At 42.2% G+C, this 25368-nt stretch overlaps 1 protein-coding gene across 1 annotated transcript in view; it reads right to left on the bottom strand.

Moving 5' to 3' along the window:
* ADGRV1 (adhesion G protein-coupled receptor V1) overlaps positions 1–25368 on the bottom strand; it is a 522269-nt gene that overhangs the window by 219558 nt on the left and 277343 nt on the right. Inside the window, 8 exon segments of the mRNA XM_044282697.1 lie at positions 2307–2549; positions 5987–6158; positions 8643–8760; positions 9841–10676; positions 19504–19639; positions 20747–20918; positions 21660–21803; positions 21882–22355. Coding sequence (XP_044138632.1) covers positions 2307–2549; positions 5987–6158; positions 8643–8760; positions 9841–10676; positions 19504–19639; positions 20747–20918; positions 21660–21803; positions 21882–22355 — 2295 coding nt within the window.

Genomic DNA, 25368 nt, shown 5'->3' on the forward strand with positions numbered 1-25368 from the left:
GTTAAATCTGATGACAGAATCCCTTTAATGACCTGCTAAACTGTGACATCACTATGTGAATGGCCCTGAACCGACTGTAGTGAAGATCCTTTTATTACAATATCTGCAAATGAAAGGACCTTGAGCAGCTTCACTGAAATTAAAAACAAGTTTAAAGCAAGATTATCACAAAACAAATGATGAAAAGTATAGAATCTCTTTTTGTTTTTACGTTATGTCACGGTCTTTTCAGCTTTATATGATGAATTGTCTTAAAATTGAAATAAATCTCACAAATTAAATAACACATTGACAGAATCCCTTTAACTGTCAGCTCTGAAGCAAATCATGTGGCTACTGGCCAGTTCAAGAGAACAAAAAGCCCTTCCATATTAAATATGAGAAACATACCTGCTTTTAAATTAGGAAGCAGGAGAAGTCTGTATTGCAAATGGCTAAGCACTGAAAAAATTCAGTTCAAAAGGCGCCATTTAGAAATACATAAACTGCTAATGAATTAAAACCAGGGTTGGGCTGGACCACCAGAAGATCCTCCACTGGGCCCAGGCTCTAATACCATAAGGCTGTAAGGGGTTTTGAACACAGGAACACTGTATATGAGGCAACAGCCTTACCACTGAGCTAAAGGGTTGTCTTTTTTTTTAAAGGCCTTTATCTGGTAAGGCCGTTGCCTCATATACAGTGTTCCTGGGTTCAGCCTCGCATACCATACCGGGTTCTACAGGTCCAGGAGAAAAGAATCCCCATGTCGCTGCCTTTGCAGCTAATCACTTGCAACTACGGTCTATTTCTTTTAATTCAAAACCTATTAGATGATGATTAGTGTTGATTGAATCAAAGCATCAGAATTTTAGGAAAAAATCCGAATTTCTTCACGCTTTGTGTTGACAAATGACTTTTCCCTAAAATGGTGTCTGAAAAAAAAAAATTCCACTTGATTGCGGAGAGGCTGTCCGCTCCCGTCTCGATTGAAGAAAACCCGCCAAAGAACTCGCGGTGAGCGTGGTGACGTGCTCGCACTCGCCGCAAGTCCTTTGGTGGGTTTTCTTCAATCAAGACGGGAGCAGGTGGCTTCTCTGCGATCAACTAGATGAGGTGAGTAATTTTTTATTAATTTTTTAACCCTGGATTAACCTCCAGAGCATCTGAATGTGAGCCTTGGATGTCGTGAGCAGCTTTGAACGCAGCATCTGAGGGGTTAAATGACGTCGGAGCAGCGAGATCGCCGTGCCCCTTCATTGCGCCCGCTACATACAATGAAAAGAGATTTGTGACAAAGTAATTCATAACAAATTGAATTTGACGAAGTTCGGTGAGGCTGGTGAATTACATTTTTTTAAAGTTTGCTTATCTCTAATAATGATATAGGGGTTGGGCCTCGAGAATAAAGCCTTGTGGCCCAAGGAGTCCCAGTCCGACACTGATTAAATGGCAGTGGAAATATTCTCCTTGCCAAAAAAATCCATTAAAACACACTTAGGTTTCGCCTGGCCTCCCTGGAAAAGCCAAAAGATGTAGAATATACATATAGGGGGAGATTTATCAAAGGTGGTGTAAAGTAGAACTGGCCTAGTTGCCCATAAAAACCAATCAGATTCCACCTTTCATTTTCCAAAAGGGCTGTGAATAATGAAAGGTGGAATCTGATTGACTGCTATGGACAATTAGACCAGTTCTACTTTACAGCACTTTTGATAAATCTCTCCCACCGTACAACCCTTTTTTTCCCCTAAAGGCTGCTTTTACTCAGCTGCAATCTTATCTCCAACATGGAGCGGCATATGCATTTGGAGCAATATTGCAATATGCACCCGTTCTAGAGAATTGGTGATGCACATCAATATGAGCTTCAGTTGAATGGAGGAATACAAGAAAAGGAGAATCAGTATGAAAAATGTGAATGCTGACAACTGGGGGCCATAGTATACAGCTGTCTAAGGCCCCATGTACATAGTTGTAAGTGTTCCGTGGTCTTCAAATTGTGGATCCGCAAAACAAGGATCCCAGCCGCCTTTTTTTCAATTCTTTTCTATTTTGCTAAATGGACAAGAACAGGACATTTTACTTTTTTGCGGTGCCGCATAACAGACTTAACATCTTTTGTGGCCCTATTGAGATGATTGGGTCCACATCCGATCCACAAAAACGCGGATCGGATGCAGACCGATACTACGGCCGCGTGCATGAGGCCTACAGGACTGAGGAAAACTGGGGACCACAACAAGTATATTACAAAGTTATAAAAGTATACAGCATGTGTATGGAATAGCTATCAATCATTTACAGTCTACGACAGTACAACTCACCATTAGAATATATGTCAAGGAAATGGACTGAGCGGAGCTGGGTTGCCTGGAAATTTGCAGGCTGATTACAGTTGTTTTCTTGTCTGCAACGGCCACTCGAGATCCAACAGCAAAGAAAATCAGGCCACGAGGGGAGTCACTTTCCACGATTATGATTTTGGCAAATCGAGTGCTGCCATTTATTAATGCGCCAGCACTTACGTCATAGAGCTCAATAAAGAAATATGTCTCAAATTCAGGTATCTGTGGCGGCAAACATGGAGAGATTATTATTTCAATGTATCATACCATAAGCAGTGGGGCAGAAATGGCTGCCAAATAGATTGAGTCCAGATCGCTGTGCCATAATTGGCTGCCATAGTCATGATACATCATAAGGGACATCACTACCAGGAAGATCAGAAGTCAGGGAAGCAGTAGGCCACAGCATCCACTACAGTCTGTTAAGGCTTAATACGGTATATCTCCCGATATTTGGCATAGTAAAGAGACATCTCTTTTAATAATCTTCTTGTAGTAGAGTTTTAATAAATCCTTGTACCCAAGGCTACAAGATATAATAACTACTGGGCCAAATTTATCAAAAGTGTCCAATTTTATAATCTTCTACTATATATATATAATGAAATAGAAATATAAACTGGTTGCTATACACAAGGCTGGTTTTGTCACATACGGTCTACTATGAAAATAATGCACTCCAAAATTAGATAGTCTAGGTATTGGCACTGATATAAGCAGACTTTGAAGGGAAGCTTGCTCACGATACCATTGCATGAATAAGAGCAGTAGCTAGTCTTCTCTTTATCCAGGGCACACCTGGCCAAGGCAAAGTGGCTGGTTGGCACCACCCAGCCTCCCTAGATATGACCCTTTATATTGTCCTATTAAATCTGAACTAGAGGGTGTATGCGTGCCTAATTTATGGCCCCATGATTAGTCCATTTCATAAATAGCATAGCATTAGGGTGCTTCCACACGGTCAGATTTCCCAATTCAGAGTTGGAAGCCAATCTCAGGAGTGCATCATAAAAAGAGAGTATTAAGGACACATACAACTTCTCAATTTTTAAAGGGAACCTGTCATCAACGTTATGCTGACCTCACTGAGGGCAGCAAAAAATAGTAACAGAAATGCTGATGTCAGCGGTGTGTCACTCATGAGTTAAAAGTAAGTGGTTGTCGAGAACCAGCATCATAATCATTACAGCCCAGGCCTTGAAAAAAGTCAAATCTACCTGAGAAGAGTCCTGGTTATTCATAATCTCCTGCTCTCCTCGCCCATCTGATGATGATTGGCAGTTCTCTCCTAGAGAGAAAGGGAGAAAACTAGGTAGAAGACTGTCAGTCATCAGCAGGTGGGCAGGAGAGCAGGAATTTGAGTAACCATAATGAAGACCACACTGTTTATTCGGTCTTTATTGTTAATGGTAGCAAAACATTAAAGGTGTCACCAAGCCATTAACAATAGAGAAAAACCTAACAATGTGGTCTTCATTAGTTTAATTAGAACCCCCTGTGGTCTGTCTGTGAAGGTTCTCATTTATCCAGGTCATGGTATATATCTGTAAAGAATAAATCAAAGCAACTGGATGTACTGTAGATTTCTTGAAAACGTTTCACTCGTTCTTCCAACGAGCTTTCTCAATTCTGAGTGATTGTACAAAAATTCTGGGAATAAATATGTAACTGAATCCACATCTAGTAATTATACCCAGCATTGGGTCAAAGGTGTTGATTCCATTATCCTAATTGGAGTCAGTAGGTGATAAAGACTTCCCATTGTCTGCCACATACAATGCTGTCTTGACACCTTTTTCTGGGAAGTCTTTATCACCTACTGACTCCAATTAGGATAATGAAATCAACACCTTTGACCCAATGCTGGGTATAATTACCCGATGTGGATTCAGTTACATATTTATTCCCAGAATTTTTGTACAGTCACTCAGAATTGAGAAAGCTCGTTGGAAGAACGAGTGAAACGTTTTCAAGAAATCTACAGTACATCCAGTTGCCTTGATTTATTCCCCTGTGGTCTGTTTGGCTACACGATAATCAAACAGAACACGGCCGCATGTCATGTGGTTGTACCGTTTAAAGAGTTTATGGTAGATAGGGGCATGTGTGGCAACTGTCCAGCCTCTACAGTGGCACATGTGAAAGACATATATGGGGAGAAACAGCCATCTACGGATACTGCTGATAAAATTATTTAAAGAGGACCTTTCACTGGTCCTCACATTACAATATTATTACCTGGCAGTGTAGGGCTTTATTAGATGTCAGGGCACTTTTCTTTTTCACATTGGCTGCTCTGTTCCCCCCCTGTACCCCCGTTCACTTTTGCCACCCTGTATGCTAATTAGCGGCATCAGTACAGGGAGAAGGAGACAGCTCTGGTTCTTAATGGGCGTCTCCTTCTGTCTGGCTGGGAGCTGCCCCAAAAATAGCTAACCTTCTCCCTGGCTGTGACGCTCTCTGCTGCGATTGGGCAGCTCACAGGGAGAAGGAGATTGCAGGTTCCCTTTAACAGGGTTGTGCCAAGAAAAACTTTCAAGTTTTCCAACCAGCATCTGGATGTGAATACTTTTGTAATTGCATGTAATTAAAAATTGTGGTGGATGGCAGTTCCATCCTTTAGCTGCCTCCTTAACTGTGATAGGGAAACAGCTGCAGCAAAAAGGACATGCCCCTGAGAAAGACATGCTGTCAGCTACCAGCTTGATATAAATCTAGCAGAGCAATTGGAGCAGTGAATGTGAAGATCTCTGGATCCAGGGCTGGTTCTAGCTTTGTTAGAAAGAGATTGTCATGTACAATATGATTTTCACTTTTTACATTATTCTTGGAATAACCCCTTTAAATTATCTGATGGGGTTTTTCACATGCTGACCACAAAAAATGTAATTTATATTAAATTGTAAAAAAAATGTTTATTCATTTCACTATATGGGTATACCAGTTGCCAACCTCTGGCATGCCAGCTGTCACGAAACTACAAAACTCCAGGAGTGCTCTATGCACTTAGATGAGAGTTCCTAGAACAGGTGAGTAAGTGTACATGCTGGGAGTTGTTATTTTACAACAGCTAGAGTGACGGAGGTTGCTGACCCCTAGTATAGGCTGTCTGGGCATTTTGGGAGTTGTAGTTCTACAACAACTAGAGAGCTCTAGGTTGAAGACCACTATTCTAATGTAATGGACCTAGACAGACATTGGTAGACATTGCTAAAGTTTAATCCGATAGGAGGGGTGCATTCACACAGCAGATGAGGTGCAGTTACAATTACATCAAAATGTCATCTGAAAAACTGTGTGAATTTCTTTTAATTGGTGGGTTTTAAAATCCACATGGTCAATTATTGCAAGCAGCACAATCCCATTTTCAGATGTGGTTTTGATGCAGTTTTAACAGCACCTCAACTGCTATGTGTGAATACTACACATCCTAAGAAGAGGCTAGCAACCTCTATGCTTACATTTACTTCCAAATCTAATAATGCTTCTATTGATATAAAGGCAACTAATATTTTAGAAATGTCATTTCACTCACCATAAAGGTGCAAAATACAAGTTTTTAACAAACCCTAGTGTTAGAACATTCCAGGAACACGTGTTTGCTGTGCTGAACACTGCACTCCCACGAAATTAGCCTTCACTGCTTTCTCAGCACTGACCTTGTCGTCTTTTACTGCCACGGTAATTAAGCATTCTGTTTGTCCAGCAGTGCAGATGGTGTATCCCGATACTGCCTGCAGTTCATTAACCAAGCTCACATCATCCCTGGAAAGTTCAACTGAAGTTTTATTAAAGGTAGCACGCCAATAGATCTTCACGTCTTCAAATGCCCTGAAGTACAAAAATATACATTTAACCAACAGAAAGACAATTTACAGTAACATGGAAGCAGAACCAAGATGTAGACAAAAAAAAAAGAGAATAGAAAAGTAGCACAGTAAGATAATATTAGGCAGGACCAATGGCATTTTTTTCGCATTTTGAAATGCCCTGGGTTCATAGGAGACTTAATTTATCAGTGGTTAACAGGTCAAACTAAAGGCCCTTTTACATGGCCCGACGGAGCAGACGATTGTCGGGAAAGAAGCGTTCCTTCCTGACAAGTGCCTTTTCATCAATGAATGAGACCGCTGCATCCCCTCCCCTCTACAGTATGATCGCTAATGGCATCCATCTCAGAATCACTGTTTGCTGGCAGCAGAGGCTGTTTAGACAGCATGATCTGCTGCCGGCAAATGATGATTTAAGTCACCGCACAAACAATCCTATTATCCGATGGACGAGTGTTTCACTCGTTCATTAAAGAGGTTCTGCAGTTTTTTTTAACTGATGATCTATCCTCTGGATCATCAGCATCTGATCGACGGGGGTCCGACACCCGGGATCCCCGGCGATCAGCTGTTTCAGAAGGCAGCAGCACTGGCGCCTTCTCGCTGTTTACCGCAGGCCCAGTGATGTCACGACTAGTATCAATGGCCTGGGCGGGGCTAAGCTCTGTTCATTTGAATGGAGCTTAGCCCCTCCCAGGTCATTCATACTAGTTGTGACATCACTGGGCTTGCGGTAAACAGTGAGAAGGCCACGGCACTACTGCCAGCACCGCTGCCTTCTTAAACCGCTGATCGGCAGGGGTCCCGGGTGTCGGACCCCCGCCGATCAGATGCTGATGATGTATCCAGAGGATAGATCATCAGTTTAAAAAAACTGCAGAACCCCTTTAAGTAATCAGCGGCACCAGCCACAAATATATAGTGTAATGAGTTTGGTGTGAAGGAATTCGAATGGCCTGTACAGACACCTGACCTCAACCCCTTGAAACACTTTGGGGATGAAATGGAACACCATTTGAAAGCCAGACCTTCTGATCCACCATCACTGTCAGATTTCACACTCCAAAATATTGTAAAAAGCCTTCTCAGAAGAGTAGAGGATGCATAAAGACTAACACACACAAAAGGTACCGTTTTGTATAGTAATCAATTAAATCTCAGTACGGGCAGTTTAAAATAATGGTCTACAGATATAGTAACTATAGGTAACAGCTTCCCTTCTTACCTGCACTAGTTGCATACGCTGTACCTCACTGCAATGCCTACTTATGTAACATTAAAGAGGTTGTGCACCTTTGGGGCAGTGTTTTTGCCAACTCCTCCTCCTGGGAAGACCTTCAAAGGGAAGCATACTTACCAGCACAGGATCCGGGGAGAGAAGGAGCCAGAAGCCAGCATTGGAAAGAATATAAGTATGCTTCAGTCACGATAGGTAGGGAAGAGAACAGCAAACTGAAAGACAAACTAAACAACGGACTAGGACCCACAAGCTAGGGAAAAACAAGGTCACCTCCTAGCAATCCCTGACACACTTTCCCTAGGCTGCTAAGCCCATGTGCATACCTAAATGGTAGATATACACATGTCCCCATGCCTAAGACTACTAAACAGACCCTCAGCAAAAGGGAAAAAGGGTAAGAGACACCCAGAGCCTTCTACCACCGAAGGCGCTAGCGTCCCCACTAGAGGCCAAGACAAAACAGAAACCAAAAGGGAAAAGAGAAGGGAAAATACTTATCTGATACGAGAAGGAGCAGACGTTCCACCAAGCATCCAAAGCACACACAAGGTAGAACTATAACCTGCAAAGGCTATAGGGAAAAAGGGAGGTACGAGTAGCTTCACTAATCACCAAAAGAACACCACCTGGGAGAAGGTGGAACTGTGCTCAAAACCACAATAAACAAACTATCAGGTCGAGTCACGTGCAGCAATTCTGACAGATCTTCTCAAACCACCCACAGGGCAGGGCGTGACAGCTTCCCTTCTCAGGACTGAGAAGGAGGCTGGTTGCCTTCCCCCCAAAAGGTGCACAACCTCTTAAAAAGGGTTTTCTTTGATTTCAATATGGACGGCCTATCCTCAGGATGGGCTAACAATATCTTACTGGTGGTGGTTGGACCCCCCACCCCCTCCAGCCAGCTATTCTGCGGTAACTCTGGAACTACACAGCTTTGTCCATCATGCAGTGGACGGAGGTGGTAACTGCAGTGCTGTTCCCATTAATTTCAATGTCCACTAAACAATGGACAGAGGTGTGTGGTTCCAGCAGCAGAGCTTTTGCAGAACAGATGATCTACGGGGTGCCAGGTGTTGGATCCACACAATTAGATATTGATAACCTATTCTAAGGATAGGCCATCAATTTTAAATTCACAAAATACCCTTTTGAGTAGACCATAATATATGCTTATTTTTTGTTTAAACAACGTCTACATAAATATTGTAAAGACCCATAAATTATTTGAAAGAGCATATTTCCAACCTGTTTTCTTGTCTTGACACTTTTAACTGAGTTGTCCTATGCACTGAGTCTTCATCAAGCACATGGCCATCTATTGACTCTATAGAAAATCCCAAGATGCCATTTTGTATATCATTTCCTAAAATATGAAGTAGACCTGTTACTCACGGTGCAACCCTCTTTACCTGAGTAAGCTTTCATTAGATTCATGATGACATTGGCTATTTTTATATTTAATTATGGTAGTCTTGAGGTTAATTACAGGATTCTATGGTATCATTGTATCTAAATATTCAGTGGAAATACGCATGTTTAGGGAACATGCACAGAACTGTGTTAGACCTGTTTCACACTGCCGTTATGAGTTCTGGCAGTCTGTTCCGGCAGAGAACAGCCTGCCGAAGCTCTCTGGACCATGTATTGACGGATGTTACTAGAATGGCCGCCAGCCCCATTAACTATAATTTTTAGCCTAATGGAACTCATAACAGCAGTGTGAAAAAGGCCTAATGGCTTTATACAAGCAGTGGTATTTATCCGGCAGAAAGCCAGTATTCATGCTGGAAATCCAGCAGACCCCATTTTAGTGAACAGGATCCGTCGGCAACATCGGTCTCTGGCATATTTTGGATACAACAATTCCTGAACAGAATACCAGAATTATAACCATAGATGTGGACGAAGCCTTAATGCACATTAGCCCTTAACAGCCAACCATAAAACTGAAGCTACTTCTATTACAGGGGTTTTCCAGGATTTAAGTATTGATGACTGATCATTTTATAGCACTGTAGCCTCTTTCATACTATACCAAGCACAGCACTGCACATGGTATAGTGACTGTGCTCAATTTTGCATCCCAATCCCATTCATTTGAAAGGGATTAAGCTGCGCAAAGGCCATGTGACCATCACTGACCTAGAAAAAGACCACAGCACTCAACAAGGAGCTACAGCCTCTTCAAAGAGCTTTGAGATTGTCAGGGATGCCAAGAGTCAGACCCCCAATGATCAGATACTGATGAACTATCTTGAGGGTAGGTAATCAATATTTAAATCCCATAGATCCCCATGATGAGGTATTAATGTTACTTGCAGATGTTTGAATAAAGGCTGTAGGTAGTATAGGATTCCTGCTTACGTGGAGGTTTCTGTCATAGATATAGTTATATTTTGCATATTTCATAAAAACAGTACAAGATAAAATGTAAAAATACTACCTTGAATAACAATAGCTGAAAATGATGAATATCCACTTTCATCTTTCCCCTCCATTATATGAGCTCCTCCTTGGGGCTCTGTGAGAAAGACATAGAATATTTCCATACCCTCTGGTTCCTCATCGTCTATAATCCTGAGTGAGACTTCTGTTTCACTCTGTCCATCCAGCATTGTGATTAGCACAGCCTGATCTTCAAAGTCTAAGCCCTCGGTAGCCCATGAAATATTTCTGGCTCCATGGCTTTGTTCAAAAGGAAGTCCCTGTAAACCATTTTGAGCCTTCCGGCCTCCAAAAGTTGTAAGCACGACTTGAACAATCCCACTAGATCCATGGGTGCGTCTGACATGAACAGTGACTATATTCAGGGCACTATGATTAGAATCTTCGTCGATATATGTAACTGCAGGTCCAATGCTTAAGACCCCAGACATGAAATCATTTGCTAAAATTTGTATAATTGAAAGACTAAAGTCAGAATGTAATCGTGGTCTCTCATAGTGAGCATCAACATTGTCCACAGATGTTAGGTTCACGTAAAATACTTCATCTGGTTCATACACTTTATCATCAATTATGGAAACCTGTACCATAGAACTTGTTTGATATTTTTCGAATATCACTTCTCCATTATCAACCGACACATAATCTTCTTTTGGTTTGGCACTTCCTGCAATGGTCTGAAAAGTAACTCTTGTGTTGTTGCCACTGAAACCATACAACCGTTGAACGTGTAGTGACACTGTATGGTTGTCTTCCTGCACCACAATGTACTTTGAATAAGGAGAAAACTGGAAAACTCCCATTGGTTCAAATTCTGCAAAAGTGAACCCCTGTCTGCAAAAAAAATAAATAAAGGGAATAAAAGTCAGAAAATGAGATAAAGAGCTAAAAAAGTTAAGGAATATTATGGAGGACAATTACTAATCTGTTTAGGCCACTTTTGTTGCACGCCATGTGTGTGGTAAAGTGTGCGACTTTTCCCCGCTCACGCCACTTTTCCACAGTGCTGAAAAAAGCAGTGTGGTGTGAGTAAGCAGGCCTGATTAATTATCATTTTCCACACCGGTTTTTCACGTGAAACATGGCCTAAATCTATGCCAGCAAGAAGGATGGCATAGAGTTAAAGGGAACCTGTCACCGGGATTTTGTGTAAGAGCTGAGGACATGGGTTGCTAGATGGCCGCTAGCACATCCACAATGCCCAGTCCCCATAGCTCTGTGTGCTTTTATTGTGTAAAAAAAAACGATTTGATACATATGCAAATTAACCTGAGATGAGTCCTGTACGTGAGATGAGTCAGGGACAGGACTCATCTCAGGTTAATTTGCATATGTATCAAATCGTTTTTTCTACACAATAAAAGCACACAGAGCTATGGGGACGGGGTATTGCGGATGTGCTAGCGACGATCTAGCAGCCCATGTCCTCAGCTCTATACACAAAATTCCGGTGACAGGTTCCCTTTAAGTCTGTTGCATGGCCTGATGGCCTACGGCAGTGCAGAGGGACTTGAGACCAGCATGGAAAATACCAGTCTTAAGAAATGTCCTCCTATATATTTACAAAATGCCACATAAAGTATGAAAGATGTCACAATAATGTTAACAATATAGATGGAATAAGGGGCCTGTAAGGTCTCAAAACTAATCTCAGAATGAGCCCTTTTTCTCTAACACGGAGCTCTAACTCCTCTTCCGCCATTCATATGGATGACAAAGTTAAAAAATACAATTCTGGTAGCCACTAAATGATGAGTAAGGGTACTTTACACTAGCGTTTTTCTTTTCCGGCATAGAGTTCCGTCCTAGGAGCTCTATACTGGAAAATAACTGATCAGTTTTGTCCCCATGCATTCTAAATGGAGAGCAATCCGTTCAGGATGCATTAGGATGTCTTCAGTTCAGTCTTTTTGACTGTTCAGGACGGAGATAATACCGCAGCATGCTGCAGTTTTATCTCCGGCCAAAAAAACGGAACACTTGCCTGAATGCCGAATCCGTCATTTTTTTCCATAGGAATGTATTAGTGCCGGATCCGGCATTAAAAATAACACAATGCCGGATCCGTCCTTCTGGTCTGCGCATGCCCAGACCTTTAAAAATGTGAAAATAAATAGAAACAGATCCATTTGTTCGCATGACAAACGGACAGACGGATCCGTTCTTGCAATGCATTTGTGAGACGGATCTGCTTGCCGGATCAGTCTGCCGCAAGTGTGAAAGTACCCTTATGTATTTATACAGCAGTCATCTCTCCAAAAACAAAATGATCAAACAGCTGAAGACCAACTTGCCCAATTCGTCATTCTGCTGACATGTACTACAACAAGAAAATCATTGGGTTGGACCAACATACATCTAATGTCAGCTTAATCTTCGCTACAGGAAGCAGAATGGAAGCAGAGGGCAGCAGGGCCCCCTTTTATCACAGGTCCCACAGGAGCGATGTGGTCTTCATGCAGTTGAAACCAGAAGTTTACATACACTATATAAAAAAGACACATATACATGTTTTTCTCAATATCTGACATGAAATCAGAATAAACCTTTCCTGTTTTTGGTCAATTAGATTACCATAATTGTTATTATTTGCCAAAAGCCAGAATAATGAGAGAGGGAGAATATTTTAAGGCATCTTTATAACTTTTTGCAATGTCAAAAGTTTACATACACTAAGAGTACTATTAGAGATGAGCGAATTTCTCTAAAATTTGATTCAGCCGGTTCACCGAATTTTCCGAAAAGATTCAATTCGATACAAATTTATTTGCGGCGAATCGCGTTAAAAAAAACTGCTATTTCCTAGCTGCAGAGAGCCTGTATAGTGGTGTAGAACACTGTGCCTTGCAGTAACATGTACAGGGAGTCTGCTGTGGGTCAGTATGACATGCAGATGACAGGCGTCGCTCTTAGAATCACTGCACACTTCACTTATTTGGGCAGTTACAGGACCAAAACTGACCAAATAACTCAAGTGTGAACTCAGCCTTACAGGTCAATGTTAGCGCTAGGTATAAAGAACCGCGCAGCGGCCCAAGATCCTACTGTAGCGTCAGCTGATTCCACATAGATGTTATCAGAACCTGTTCTATTAAACGCTTATACAAGTAGAGCCCCCCTGACAGAGTGGAGAGGGTGTCAGCAGTAAGTTTGTGTTGACGTCACTGATTATTTTGCCCTTCCTCTCGTCTGTCAGAACAATAACCCCTCCAAGGAGGGAAGGGATGCAAATGAGCTCTTAACAAGCTCTGCCTCTAATGCCACCAGATGTAAGGCAGCTATCATATAAGTCAATGTTCAGCTCTTAAAATAAGCCTTGAGACATGACTTGGATATTTAATAAGCCAGCACCTCATCTGCAGACAGCTGTTTCGGGGTGATTGCCCTTTATCAGTGCAGAGCAATGAGTACTGGCTTAACTGGGTGAGAGGCCTGTGTCCGGGTAAGGGGGGAACTAACTGATTAACTAATTAAGGAGAGTTAGTTCCCCCCTGACCCATTTGTCATACACACTCCAAAATTGTACCAATTAAACCGTCATCTCAAACTGCAAAAAAGGATACCCTACTTAAGACTCCCAAAATTAAAAATAAACTATGGCTTTTAGAATATGGAGATACAAAAAAATCATTAAAAAAAAAAGCTTTATTATGTAAAACTGAAACAAACAACCATATTTGGTATTGTTGCATCTGTAACAACCTGCTCTATAAAAATAGCTAATGATCTAACCTGTCAGATGAGCATTGTAAATAACAAAAAAAGAAAAATGGTGCCAAAACAGCTATTTTTTTGTTACCTTTCCTCACAAAAAGCGTAATATAGAGAAACTGATATCATATCATATGTACCCTAAAATAGTACCAACAAAACTGCCACCTTATCCCGTAGTTTCCAAAATGGGGTCATTTTTTGGAGTTTCTACTCTAGGGGTGCATCAGAGGGTCTTTAAATGTGACATGGCCTTTCAAAAACCAGATGGCATTCCTTTCCTTCTGCCCCCTGCCGTGGGCTCGTACAGCAGTTTACGATCACAAATGGGGTGTTTCTGTAATCTACAGAATCAGAGTAATAAATATTGTTTGGCTGTTTACCCTTGCTTTGTTACTGGAAAAATTGATTAAAATGTAAAATCTGCCAAAAAAGTGCAATTCTGAAATTTAATCTCCATTTTCCTTTAATTCTTGTGGAACACCTAAAGGGTTAACAAAGTTTGTAAAAATCAGTTTTAAATACCTTGAGGGGTGTAGTTTCTAAAATGGGGTCATTTTTGGGTGGTTTCTATTATGTAAGCCTCACAAAGTGACTTCAGACCTGAACTGGTCCTTAAAAAGTGGGTTTTGGAAATTTTAAGAAAGATTTCAAGATTTGCTTTTAAACTTCTAAGCCTTCTAAACGTCCCAAAAAAATAAAATGGCATTCACAAAATGATACAAACATGTAGTAGACATATGGGAAATGTAAAGTAATAACTATTTTTGGAGTTATTACTGTCTATTATAAAAGTAGAGAAATAGAAATGTGCAAATTTGCAAATTTTTCAAAATTTTTGGTAAATTTTGTATTTTCTTATAAATAAAAATTACATTTTTTGACTTAATTTTACCACTGTCATGAAGTACAATATGTGACGAGAAAACAATCTCAAAATAGCCTGGATAAGTAAAAGCATTTTAAAGTTATTACCACATAAAGTAACATGTCAGATTTGCTAAAAAAAAATGGCCTGGGCCTGAAGGTAAAAACTAGCTTGGTCTTGAAGGGGCTAATCACTGGGCTTGCAATCCCACTCCAATCTCAGTCATTCACTCTATTTCCTAGATGTTATATGGAAAGAGCTTGGCATAGTGAAGTACTGCAAGTATTTATTTGGTCACGCATTCATTTTTATACTCACAAGATTAAAATACTTCATATGATTTTATTTGTGCTGAATAAATTAATCTTGTGAATATAAAAAAAAATGTGCGCCCAAAGAAATACTTGCAGTACTTCACTATGTCAAGCTCTTTCTGTATAACATCTAGAAAATAGAGTGGATGACTGAGATTGGAGTGGGATTGCAAGCCCAGTGATTAAATACATGTGACGGATATTCTCTGCTTCTGAATCTGACTGAACAGTTTCCCGTTGAAGATTTATAAGCTGCGCGGTCTCTTTTCATATAAAGCAGCATGAGGAGGCCACAGAGTGTCATAGTGATATACTGTGGAGGTGGTAGCAGCAGCAGCATGAGGAGGCCACAGACTGGCAAGGTGACATAGTGTGGAGGTGGAAGCATCAGCATGAGGAGTCCACAGAGTGGCACAATGACAGAGTCTGGAGGTGGCAGCAGCAGCATGAGGAGACCTTAGTGGTGAGGTGGCAGCAGTATCATGGGACCACAGAGTGACCTGGTGACAGAGTAGGAAGGTAGGTGGCAATAACAGTACCCACTGATGATGGTGGGTGTAAGAAGGAGCACTTGGCATCAGAGGTGTGGCATCAGGCGGGTGGCAGCATCAGAATAGTAGCTGAGGCAGGTAGCCAGAAGAAACTGGTCTCTTTTGTCAAGGATTGGGTAAGGCAGCATGGATGATCTAATCTTATGCATCAGGCATTGGTGGGTGGAAATCCTGGCTGATCCACACCTGATTCATCTTGACAAAGGTCATTCTCCCCACATTTTGGGTGGACAGGCGAGTTCCCCATTGGGGTAACTATGGCCCCAGCCGCACTAAACACCCGCTCTGATGCCACACTACTGGCCGGGCAGGACAGCTTTTCCAGGCCAGTTGCGGCCACAAATCCAGTTTGGCTGCCCAGTAGTCCAGCGGATCTTCAATGTGGGGTGGCAAGGTGCTGTCCAAGTATGCCACCACTTGCTGGTTCAGGTTTTGCTCCAGGTCTAGCTAATGCTGCTGGTGAGTAGTTTCTTCACTAGGCGGGTTACAAAAGCTGCTAATCATCGACTCTAAACTCAAGCTGCTGCTGATGGAGCTGGTACTGCTCCTACCCCTCCCCACCCTGCCACAGCAGCCACGGCATTGGAACGAGAGCACAAAGCGCCCCCCCCCCCCCCCAGTCAGACCTGCGAGAAGATAGACGATGGTGACTACATAGGATGTCTCTGTAGTAGTTCAGTTTGTCCTCCCTCTCAGCGGGTGTAAAAAAAAGGCCCCCCAGAAGTCATCCCTCTGCCGAATGGTGACAATTCGGCTGTCACTACCCAAGCAAGTGAGCATGCAGCGGGCCATTTGCATAAGTGACTTGGAGGGACTCCCTGCCTCCATCTCCACTGAATACTGCCATGGTGTGCCTGGGTCATTTGCCTCATCTTTCTCATCTCCCTCTTGCTCCTCCGGCTGATTCTGCTCCTCCTCTCCTGTCACCTGTGTAGAAAAACCACCCATTTTGCTACACATTGCTTGTGCTTCAATGTCCTCCTCCTCCTCCAGTTCAGCCCCCACAGGGCTCATAAGGCCGTGAGATGTAGGCGCCACGTCTCCAGTCCCCTGACCAGCCATATTTACCAGTATCTGTTCCAGGATATAAAGCAGTGGAATGACGTTCACCCCGTAGTCCTGGTAACTGACAAATAACATGGCATCCTCAAAGGGCCTGAGCAAACAGCAGGTGTCATGCATCAGCTGTCACTGGCTGACATCGAAGTTACACAGGGGAGTACTCCTGTTTGCTTGGATCATCAAGACATCGCTTATGACCTTTCTCTATTCGTATAGTTGGTCCAACATATGGAGGGTGGAATTCCAATGGGTGGAAACGTCGCATATCAGCCTATGTTGGGGGACTCCGTTCTGCCGCTGCAGCTCAAGGAGAGCGTGCTTGGCATTGTATGAGTGGCTGAAGTGCATGCAAACTTTCCTGGCCATTTTTAGGATGTCTTGCAGATGGGCGAAAGACTTCAGGAGCTACTTGACAACCAGATTAAACACGTACGCCATGCAGGGCGCATGGCTCAGCCCTCCTTGATGCAGCGCCGACACTATGTTCTTCCCGTTTCGGTCACCATGGTTTGAGTTGTCCCGGAGAAAGCCAGGATTTGATTTCTTGAAGAAGAACACAGAGCAGTTCCTCCCCTGTGTGACTCCGTTCGCCCAGGCAAATGAGGTGTAGAACAGCATGACACCGCAGTGCCCTGCACATGTGGTATGCTGGAGGAGCACTGTGAATTGTCCATGCAGTGGAGGCTGAGGACACAGTGGTGGATGAGGAGGCAGAGGCGGACATTGTCGCAGGACCAGCGGTGTGAGAACGTAGAGGCGAAAGCGGGGTCACCTGGCCAAGTTGCTGATTTGGCCGTAAAGTACATACAGTATATTGTCCTTGCCCGTAGTTACAGCTACACATGTCTGCGCTGCCAAGCACTTTGGCAGACACCAACAGGCTCAAGGACTGTCCCACCTTCTGTTCTACATATTTGTGCAGGGCTGGTACTGCCTTTTTGGCAAAGTAATGACGGCTTGGAACTCTCCACCTCGGCTCGGCACAAGCCACTAGTTCTCTGAAAGTTGCAGAGTCCACCACTTGAAAAGGGAGGGACTACAGCACCAGCAAATTGGCCAGGCACGTTCAGCTTCTGCGCCTTTGGATGAGTGCACGCATACTGTTGTCTCTTGGAAATCGCTTCGGTGATCGATTGCTGACGGAATGACTGATGAGGAGTAGGAGGGCTTGGAGCAGGAGATTTAGGACTGGTAGATGATGGGAAGGACAGACAGCTCCCTTCGGCTGAGGTGGGGGAGCCTTGACTGCCTGAAATCGGGTGTGTGCCACTGGATGATCTACAATAAGTCTACAATCTGATCTACAATACATTACAATACATTGTGTATTGTAATACATTGCCTGTCAGATTTTACACTAACATAGTGCTTATGAGTCCCAGAGTCTCAAAGGCTTCCGTAGCTGGCAGGCTCCGATGTCTGTGGAAGGCATGGGGCTGCCATACCAGTAAGGGACCCGACGCCTCAGCGATGGGACCCAATGAGGAGCCCATTCCCTCCCCAAAACCTGCAAATACTGCAGTCATCACTGACAGTGGCATACAGAGGTTAATGCACCGGCATCTGTGTCTTCAGCAATGCCGGTGGATGTAGCAGGGGCTCAACTGTCAGGAACAGCCGGGCGCCTTCCGCTGATTGAGCAGGCAAAGTTTCCGCACCTGCCCGATCAGTGTGCCATGCCTGTATAGCAACTGTTAGGAATGGGTTAAAGAGAACCTGTCATCACACCTGACATGCCTGTTTTAGTACTTTATTCCACACAAAGTGTCAATTCTGGAACATTTATTCTTATGAGCCTATGTTTGTAGCAACACATATCAGATATAAATGTTGGATTACTGCAAAACTCAGCATGCACTTATGCCTCAGGCAGAAATGTGAATGATTACAGGTGTAGTATTATTAGACAGTGGGTCTTGCCACAAAAGGGCACGAAAATGATTCCCCTGCTGAAATATAAAAGGCTCTCAGAGGCTACCTTTGAATAGTGTACCTCTTAATGAGAGATCTTCGACTGCTAGAAATGCCTCTACGACACACTCTAAGACATTTTGCACAATTGACAGATATTAAGTGTATTATAGGACTGAGAAAAACAGACAAATTGCCCATTATCTAGGCCATTCCGACCTAGTTGTTAAGAGGTGTTGGGATCAGTGGTTTTGTGACAGTACACACATATATTGCAAATAGGCTCCAGATGGCCCAGACAGACGACCAGTAGACAGAATTGCTTGATATGACAACCATCACATGCAACTCCCACAATTTTGTTGTCCACCATCCAGACAAAGGTGGCACCTTCATTACACACCCCTGTCTCTGCCGGAACCATTTCCAGGCACTTAGCAGAAGGAAAGTTGCTTTCATGGAGTCTATTACATGTTCTGTCATTGACAGCCATCCACTGTCACCTTCATTTACAGTGGTGTCGTGAATGAGAAACTTATCCTGCTATGGGCTAGAACCATATAGCGACAAATCTAGCTTCTGTTTGGGGTCTGGAAATGGTCAGATTTGAGTATGGAGGCCTTGTGGTGAGGACTTCAGTCCTACCTTTGCTGTGAAGCAACACACAGCCCCAACTGCTAGTTTAATGATCGGTGAGCCATCGCATAATATAGTCGGTCACCCCAAGTAGTGATACGAATGATATGTGCAGGACATCTTGTTGTCTCTCATGGCAGGGCTTCCAACTGGTAATTTTCAGCAGGATGTTGCTCAATCACACACAGCAAGGGTTTTCCAGGAATGCTTTTACAAGATTACAACCCTTCATTGGTCTGCACAGTCGCCAGATTTATCACCAATTGGGCATTTATGGGATCATAAATGCCAGCTTTGGCAACCTGCAAAAACACAAGATCTACAGGCCCAGCTGCAACATGTGTATGCAAATGTTCCGCAGGATACCATACAGAACCTGTAGGCCTCCATGCTAACCCATATCTCATCTTGTATCCGGGTTAGAGGCGGCCCATCAGAGCCTACTTTCAATTAGTTCAATTTTCCCTAATAAACTTATCCTTCCGCTGTAATATTGTAATCACTCACATCTATCATCATTGTACTCACACCCGTAAAGTCACATACGATCCCAACAAATCCTTTGTAATTTTATTCTCAATGAGTTTGTAAATACATTGCACGCTTACCTCAGACGTACTCCACTGGGTACACTGCTATTCAACCCGGTTAGCTGCAAAGCAAAACCTTCTGGCCCACTAGTATTTGCCTCCAAGTGCAGAGGAACTGATTTCCGGTCTTCTCCATGCTTAAAGACAACAACCCCTAGGATACAATTATATCAAGGCACTTTGACACATGGATTAAGGAATAAAACTTGTATACATTCTAAATCATATTCACCATTTTTAGTCTAGCCTCAATATGTATACAATAAATTAAGTGATTTAACCCCTTAAAGACCGGGAAGGGCCCAACATTTTTTTTTGTTTCTGCCTTTTGGTATTCTGGCGGTCGTAACTTTAAAAATTTTATGCTATAGTGTTTGCAAAAATTGTTGCTCTTTCTTTAGGTACCATGTGTAGGACTATGTTAATCCTTTTATTCATATACATTTTGACAGAAATGCAATAAAAAATACTTATTGTTTTTTTTTTTTTTTACACCATTCACTAATCACCTTAAAGTTAACCTGTCATCAACTTTTTGTTGCCCTTACTGATTTCAGGGGTCTGACCCTTATGTACTAATATTGGGTGGTTGCCGAGAACTTTCTGTATGTTCATTGCAAGAAAAGTCTTGGGTTTCCTGAGAAGAGTCATTTTTATTCACAAGCGCCTGGTTTTCCCACCTACCTGCTGAATAGTGACAGATTTCTCCTAAGCTTTCCCTCCAGGAGAAAACTGTAAATCATTGGTGGATGGACTAGGAGACCGGGAGACCATGACTACCCGCTGAAGCTCCTGGTTTCACTGTCCATGCACCAATGACTGACCGTTTTCTCATAGAAAGAAAGCTTAGGAGAAAACTGTCAATCAGCAGGTGTGTGGGGAAGAAAGAGCTCATGACTATTTTTTTTTCTTTACACCATTCAGCATTTGGGATAACATGTTTATATTTTAATAGTACAGGCAGGTGTTTTCGCATGTGACAGTGACCATTTATTTTTTTAGGGTTTAAGTATTTTGATTTTGGGGTTGAGATGATTTAAATTTTTATATATTGCAGAATTTAGCCGCGGGTGTCTGCTGTGTGTAACATCAGTCACTAAGTCACTATTGCGCTTCCTTCACTCTGGAGCGGGCGCCATCTTTAAAGACCTGACATCCGCCATACATGTACTGCAGATGTCGGGAATGGGTTAAGTGAATAATTTAATATGTTTGTACTGTAACTTAGAAATAATGGTTCTAACAACAACAAATGACTTACCGGACTCTGGCGTAAGTTTACCAAGACGGATGTTCTTTGGCATGAGGCCACTGGGATATCCAGTTCTCCAACTTACAGTTACAGCACCATAAGATCCTTCTCTGTATATAACAGCATGGCCCATGCCTGATGTGATATTTGTAAGGTGAAAGGCCACTGATTCAAAACCAATCTAGAGCAAGAATGACATTGCCTAAGGCCCCTTTCAGACAAGCGTTTGTCACGCTGCGAGTCCGCAGCACAGCTCCCGGCCTGACCTCCCAGCACTGACGGGGTCACATAGATTTATATTGATTTATGATGCTATGTAACCCTTACAGTTCTGGAATGTATTGGATAACACTGGCAGCATTATGTCAGTGCCATCTAAAACATTCCAGGACTGTAAGGGTTACATAGCATCATAAATCAATATAATGCTATGCGACCCCGGCAGTGCTGGGAGGTCAGGATGGGAGCTGCGCTGCGGACTCACAGCGTGACAAACGCTTGTCTGCAAGGGGCCTAAATCTTTACCATAGCAGTAACAACAGGATAACATTGATATGAATTATTTCATATCCACAGACCATAATTACATCTCACTGATCCAAGTGTATGCCATCAAAAAACACGCTGATACATAACCATACATCTAGAGCAATCTGCCAAGGATCCCTATTATGGAAAAAGTATACCTTCACACATACTTCTTGTAGTTGTCTGTTGTTTTGTAATGTATAGCAGCGAACACTTTTCAGAGTTAAAAAAAAGTATCTAAATGTAAACCTGACAGAATTTTGCCAAAAGGACATACTTTAATATTAGTCTTCCCTGTAGAAGACTATGCTTACTGCATGGTATACATCGGCATAACTTTTAAAAAAAAATTGTTAAATGTATTATACACGTGTGTTAATTATTGTTACTATACCTCTGAGTTGGCAGCATCTTTTGGTACCGGTACTGGAGTTGGCTTCTGTTCTTTATGTATATGGGGCTTTCCAAAGCTACTTTCACCCATTAGTGTGACATTTGTCAACTCAAGGGTAAAATTGAAGCCAGGTGAAAGGAAAACCTATAAATAACACATAACTATAGTATATCAATATTACATTGATGACATACCATATACTGTAGCTAGAAAATAACTGACCTGGCTGCTGATTGGCACTGTACCAAGTCCAAAGCTTGCACCATCTTGGATCAGCACATTCCCCTCAATTGTTTCTGTTAGATTACCTTTTTCTAACTTTCCCAAGGATATTTGATACTGCACAGTGACATTGCCAAATGTTCCAGCAAGCCTTGTGACATTAACCTGCACATAACGACCCATGTCACCGTGTACAATAACGCTCTGACTTGTAGGGTCCAAAAAGAAAACACCATAAGGATCGTCATTTGCCAAAACAGTGAACCACACCACACTTTTGCCTTTATCCAAGTCTGCCCCTCCATCTACGGAGGTCAGCTGAACCATATAGGTCTCCTCTAGCTCCGGCACATCATCTGGTAGGAGCTGAAGAGTTATCTCTGCAACGGTGTGCCCATCAGGAATAAGAATCCATCCAGAAGTCGCTGTGAAGTCACCATCAATGTCAGAGACGCTCGTCAGCTGCCAATAAACCTAAAACAAGGAACAAGTGATTGGTTCACGTCATGCATATCTTACAATACAATTATTGCGGTAAATAAAATGTACATTTCACTTTGATATTATCATTAAAGGCTATGTACACTTTATGATTGTGTTTTACTAATTTTGCATTAAAAATCATTTCTATATTAAAAATGTTAAGCTGTTTCTGAGACACAAGAGTTCAAAAAAATCACTCTGTTTGCAAGCTGCCACATTCTATTTTCTTTGAATCCCGTCAGCTGGCAGCTCATGTGTACATCTTATCTCTGATCTCATGAGCACTTATTTAAGTCATATTCTTAACAGTTTTATAAGAATTAAGTGATAATGAGTGTTTATGATGTCAGGAGGTCAAAAATAAAAGGTACACATGAGCCGCCAGCTGATGGGATTCAAAGTATACAGAATGTGACAGCTTGCAAACAGATAGATTTTTTAACTCTTGAACTGTATCTCAGAAAAGTCTGAACATTTTTAATAAAGATCAATTGAAAAAAATATTTTGAGCCCAAAATGTGTAAAATGCAATTGTAAAAAAATAAAATAAAATACCCCTTAAGGTGTTCATAGCTTTTAAGGACAACTTTAAATTAGGTGTATGTTTTACTAAGGCTACTTTCACACTGGCGTTTTGGTTTCTGTTTGTGAGATACGTTCAGGGATCTCACAAGCGGTCCAAAACGGATCAGTTTTGCCCTCAATGCATTCTGAATGCATAAGGATCCACTCAGAATGCATCAGTTTGGCTCAGTTTGGGTCCATTCTGCCTCTATTCCGCTTTGGAGGCGGACACCAAAACGCTGCTTGCAGCGTTTGTGTCCGTCTGACGAAACTGAGCCAAACGGATCCGTCCTGACACACAATGTAAGTCAATGGGGACAGATCCATTTTTCACTGACACAATATGGCGCAATAGAAAACGGATCCGTTCCCCATTTACTTTCAATGGTGTTCAAGACAGATCCGTTTTGGCTATGTTAAAGATCATACAGACGGATCCGTTCTGAAAGGATGCATGCGGTTGTATTATTTGAACGGATGCGTTTGTGCAGATCCATGACGGATCCGTACCAAATGCAAGTGTGAAAGTAGCCTAAGCTCTGATTAGGGTGTAAATAAAGATTACTATCTCCTTTGGGAGATACATTGTTTTGTCAGAGTACAAAGCAGCTACAAAAAACGTCTAGTCCTTTGGAGGACCCAGTGTATCCATGCATTACTAGGACAGGCCATTAATTTGAATGGACATCATGTAATACTTCAATTGTCCTGGGGTAGCAGTGCAGGGGAATTGAAAACTTGCTACTCATCATAGTACAGCTAATTGTGAGTCTTTCACAGAAAAAGAGATTGTCCAAAGCTGATGACTCACGGAACTATATATGAATGATTAAAACATGAAGATACATTATTGAAAATTGAGAGGTGAATGTAGACATTGCTTAGAGTTGATGTCTGTAAGCAATGTCTGCATTTTTCATCTAGTTGACCTATGAGCAGAGTGCACGCAGAGGACAGTCATTGTAACTGATAATCATTGAGACTGCTCATCTCTATATGTAACAGACAATTCCTGTTTTCATGGAAAATTAGAGACAATTGCACATCAAAATGAAAAGCAGAAGGAAGAAATAAAAATAAAAAATATCCCAAACTCATAATTATGTAAGTAACTTATTGAAGCAATAATCAAAACCAGATTATGGAAAACATTTGAAAAAAATTAACCTCTTGAGGATCTGGTCAATTTAGAAATTGAGACATTTTTTATTATGCCTCTTTCCATTCTGAGAGACACAACTTTCACTAGTTGAATGAGGCCTTGTTTTTTTTTTTTTACTTTTTGCAATTTTTTGGGTATAAATATATTAACATTTAATTTAGTTTACTTTGTAAGTTGAATTATTATCATAACCGATTTTGCTAATTTATTCTACAGGTTGTTAGAGTTCTGAAGATACCAAAATGTCTACGTTTTGTTGTATCTTGGGACTTAAATGGGTATTTCCATCTCAGACAATAGGGGCATACCGCTAGTATATGCTCCCATTGTCTTATAGGTGCGAGTCCCAGAGGTGGGGCAACTATCTCGTAAACTGAGCCAGAAAAGGGAATGAGGGTGCACCGCACCTGCATGGCCGCCCTCCATTCATTCCTATGGGCCCGCCGAAAATAGCCGAGCGCTGGTGCGCTCTCACTCATTTTTATGGGGCTCAGCTATTTTCGGCGAACCCATAGAAATGAATGGAGGGTGGCCACTCATTCATGGTGCGCCCTCCTTCACTTTGCCAGCTCAGTTTACGAGATAGGTGCGGGTCCCATAGGTGGGGCCCACACCAATCAGACAATGGGGTCATATCCTAGTGATATGCCCCCATTGTCTGAGATGCAAATACCCCTTTAATAAATTTTATTCTGTATAAAAATGTGAGTCCAGAATGGGTCGCCCGAAGTGAAAGAGAGCACACTGCGCATGTTCGTCATGCTCTCACTCACTACTATGGGAATGCTGAAAATAGCCAAGCTATTTTTGGAACTCACATAGTGGTGAACGGAGAGCGTAGTTTTTCTTTAAGAAGCCCTCCTACTCTGCACTCATTTCCTGTATTAATTGCACCTGTTTGAACTCGTTACCTGTACAAAAGACACCTTTCCACACACTCAATCAATCACACTCCAAACTCTCTACCATGGCCAAGACCAAAGAGCTGTCTAAGGACACCAGGGACCAAATTGTAGACCTGCACAAGGCTAGGATGGGCTACAGGACAATAGGCCAGCAACTTGGTGAGAAGGCAACAACTGTTGGCGCAATTATTTGAAAATGGAAGAAACACAAGATGACTGTCAATCTTTCTTGGTCTGGGGCTCCATGCAGGATCTCGCCTCGTGGAGTAAGGATGATTCTGAGAAAGGTCAGGAATCAGCCCAGAACTACATGGGAGGACCTGGTCAATAACCTGAAGAGAGCTGAGACCACAGTCTCAAAGTTTACCGTTAG

The sequence above is a fragment of the Bufo gargarizans genome, chromosome 1, assembly GCF_014858855.1.
Source record: "Bufo gargarizans isolate SCDJY-AF-19 chromosome 1, ASM1485885v1, whole genome shotgun sequence".
NCBI lineage: Eukaryota > Metazoa > Chordata > Amphibia > Anura > Bufonidae > Bufo > Bufo gargarizans.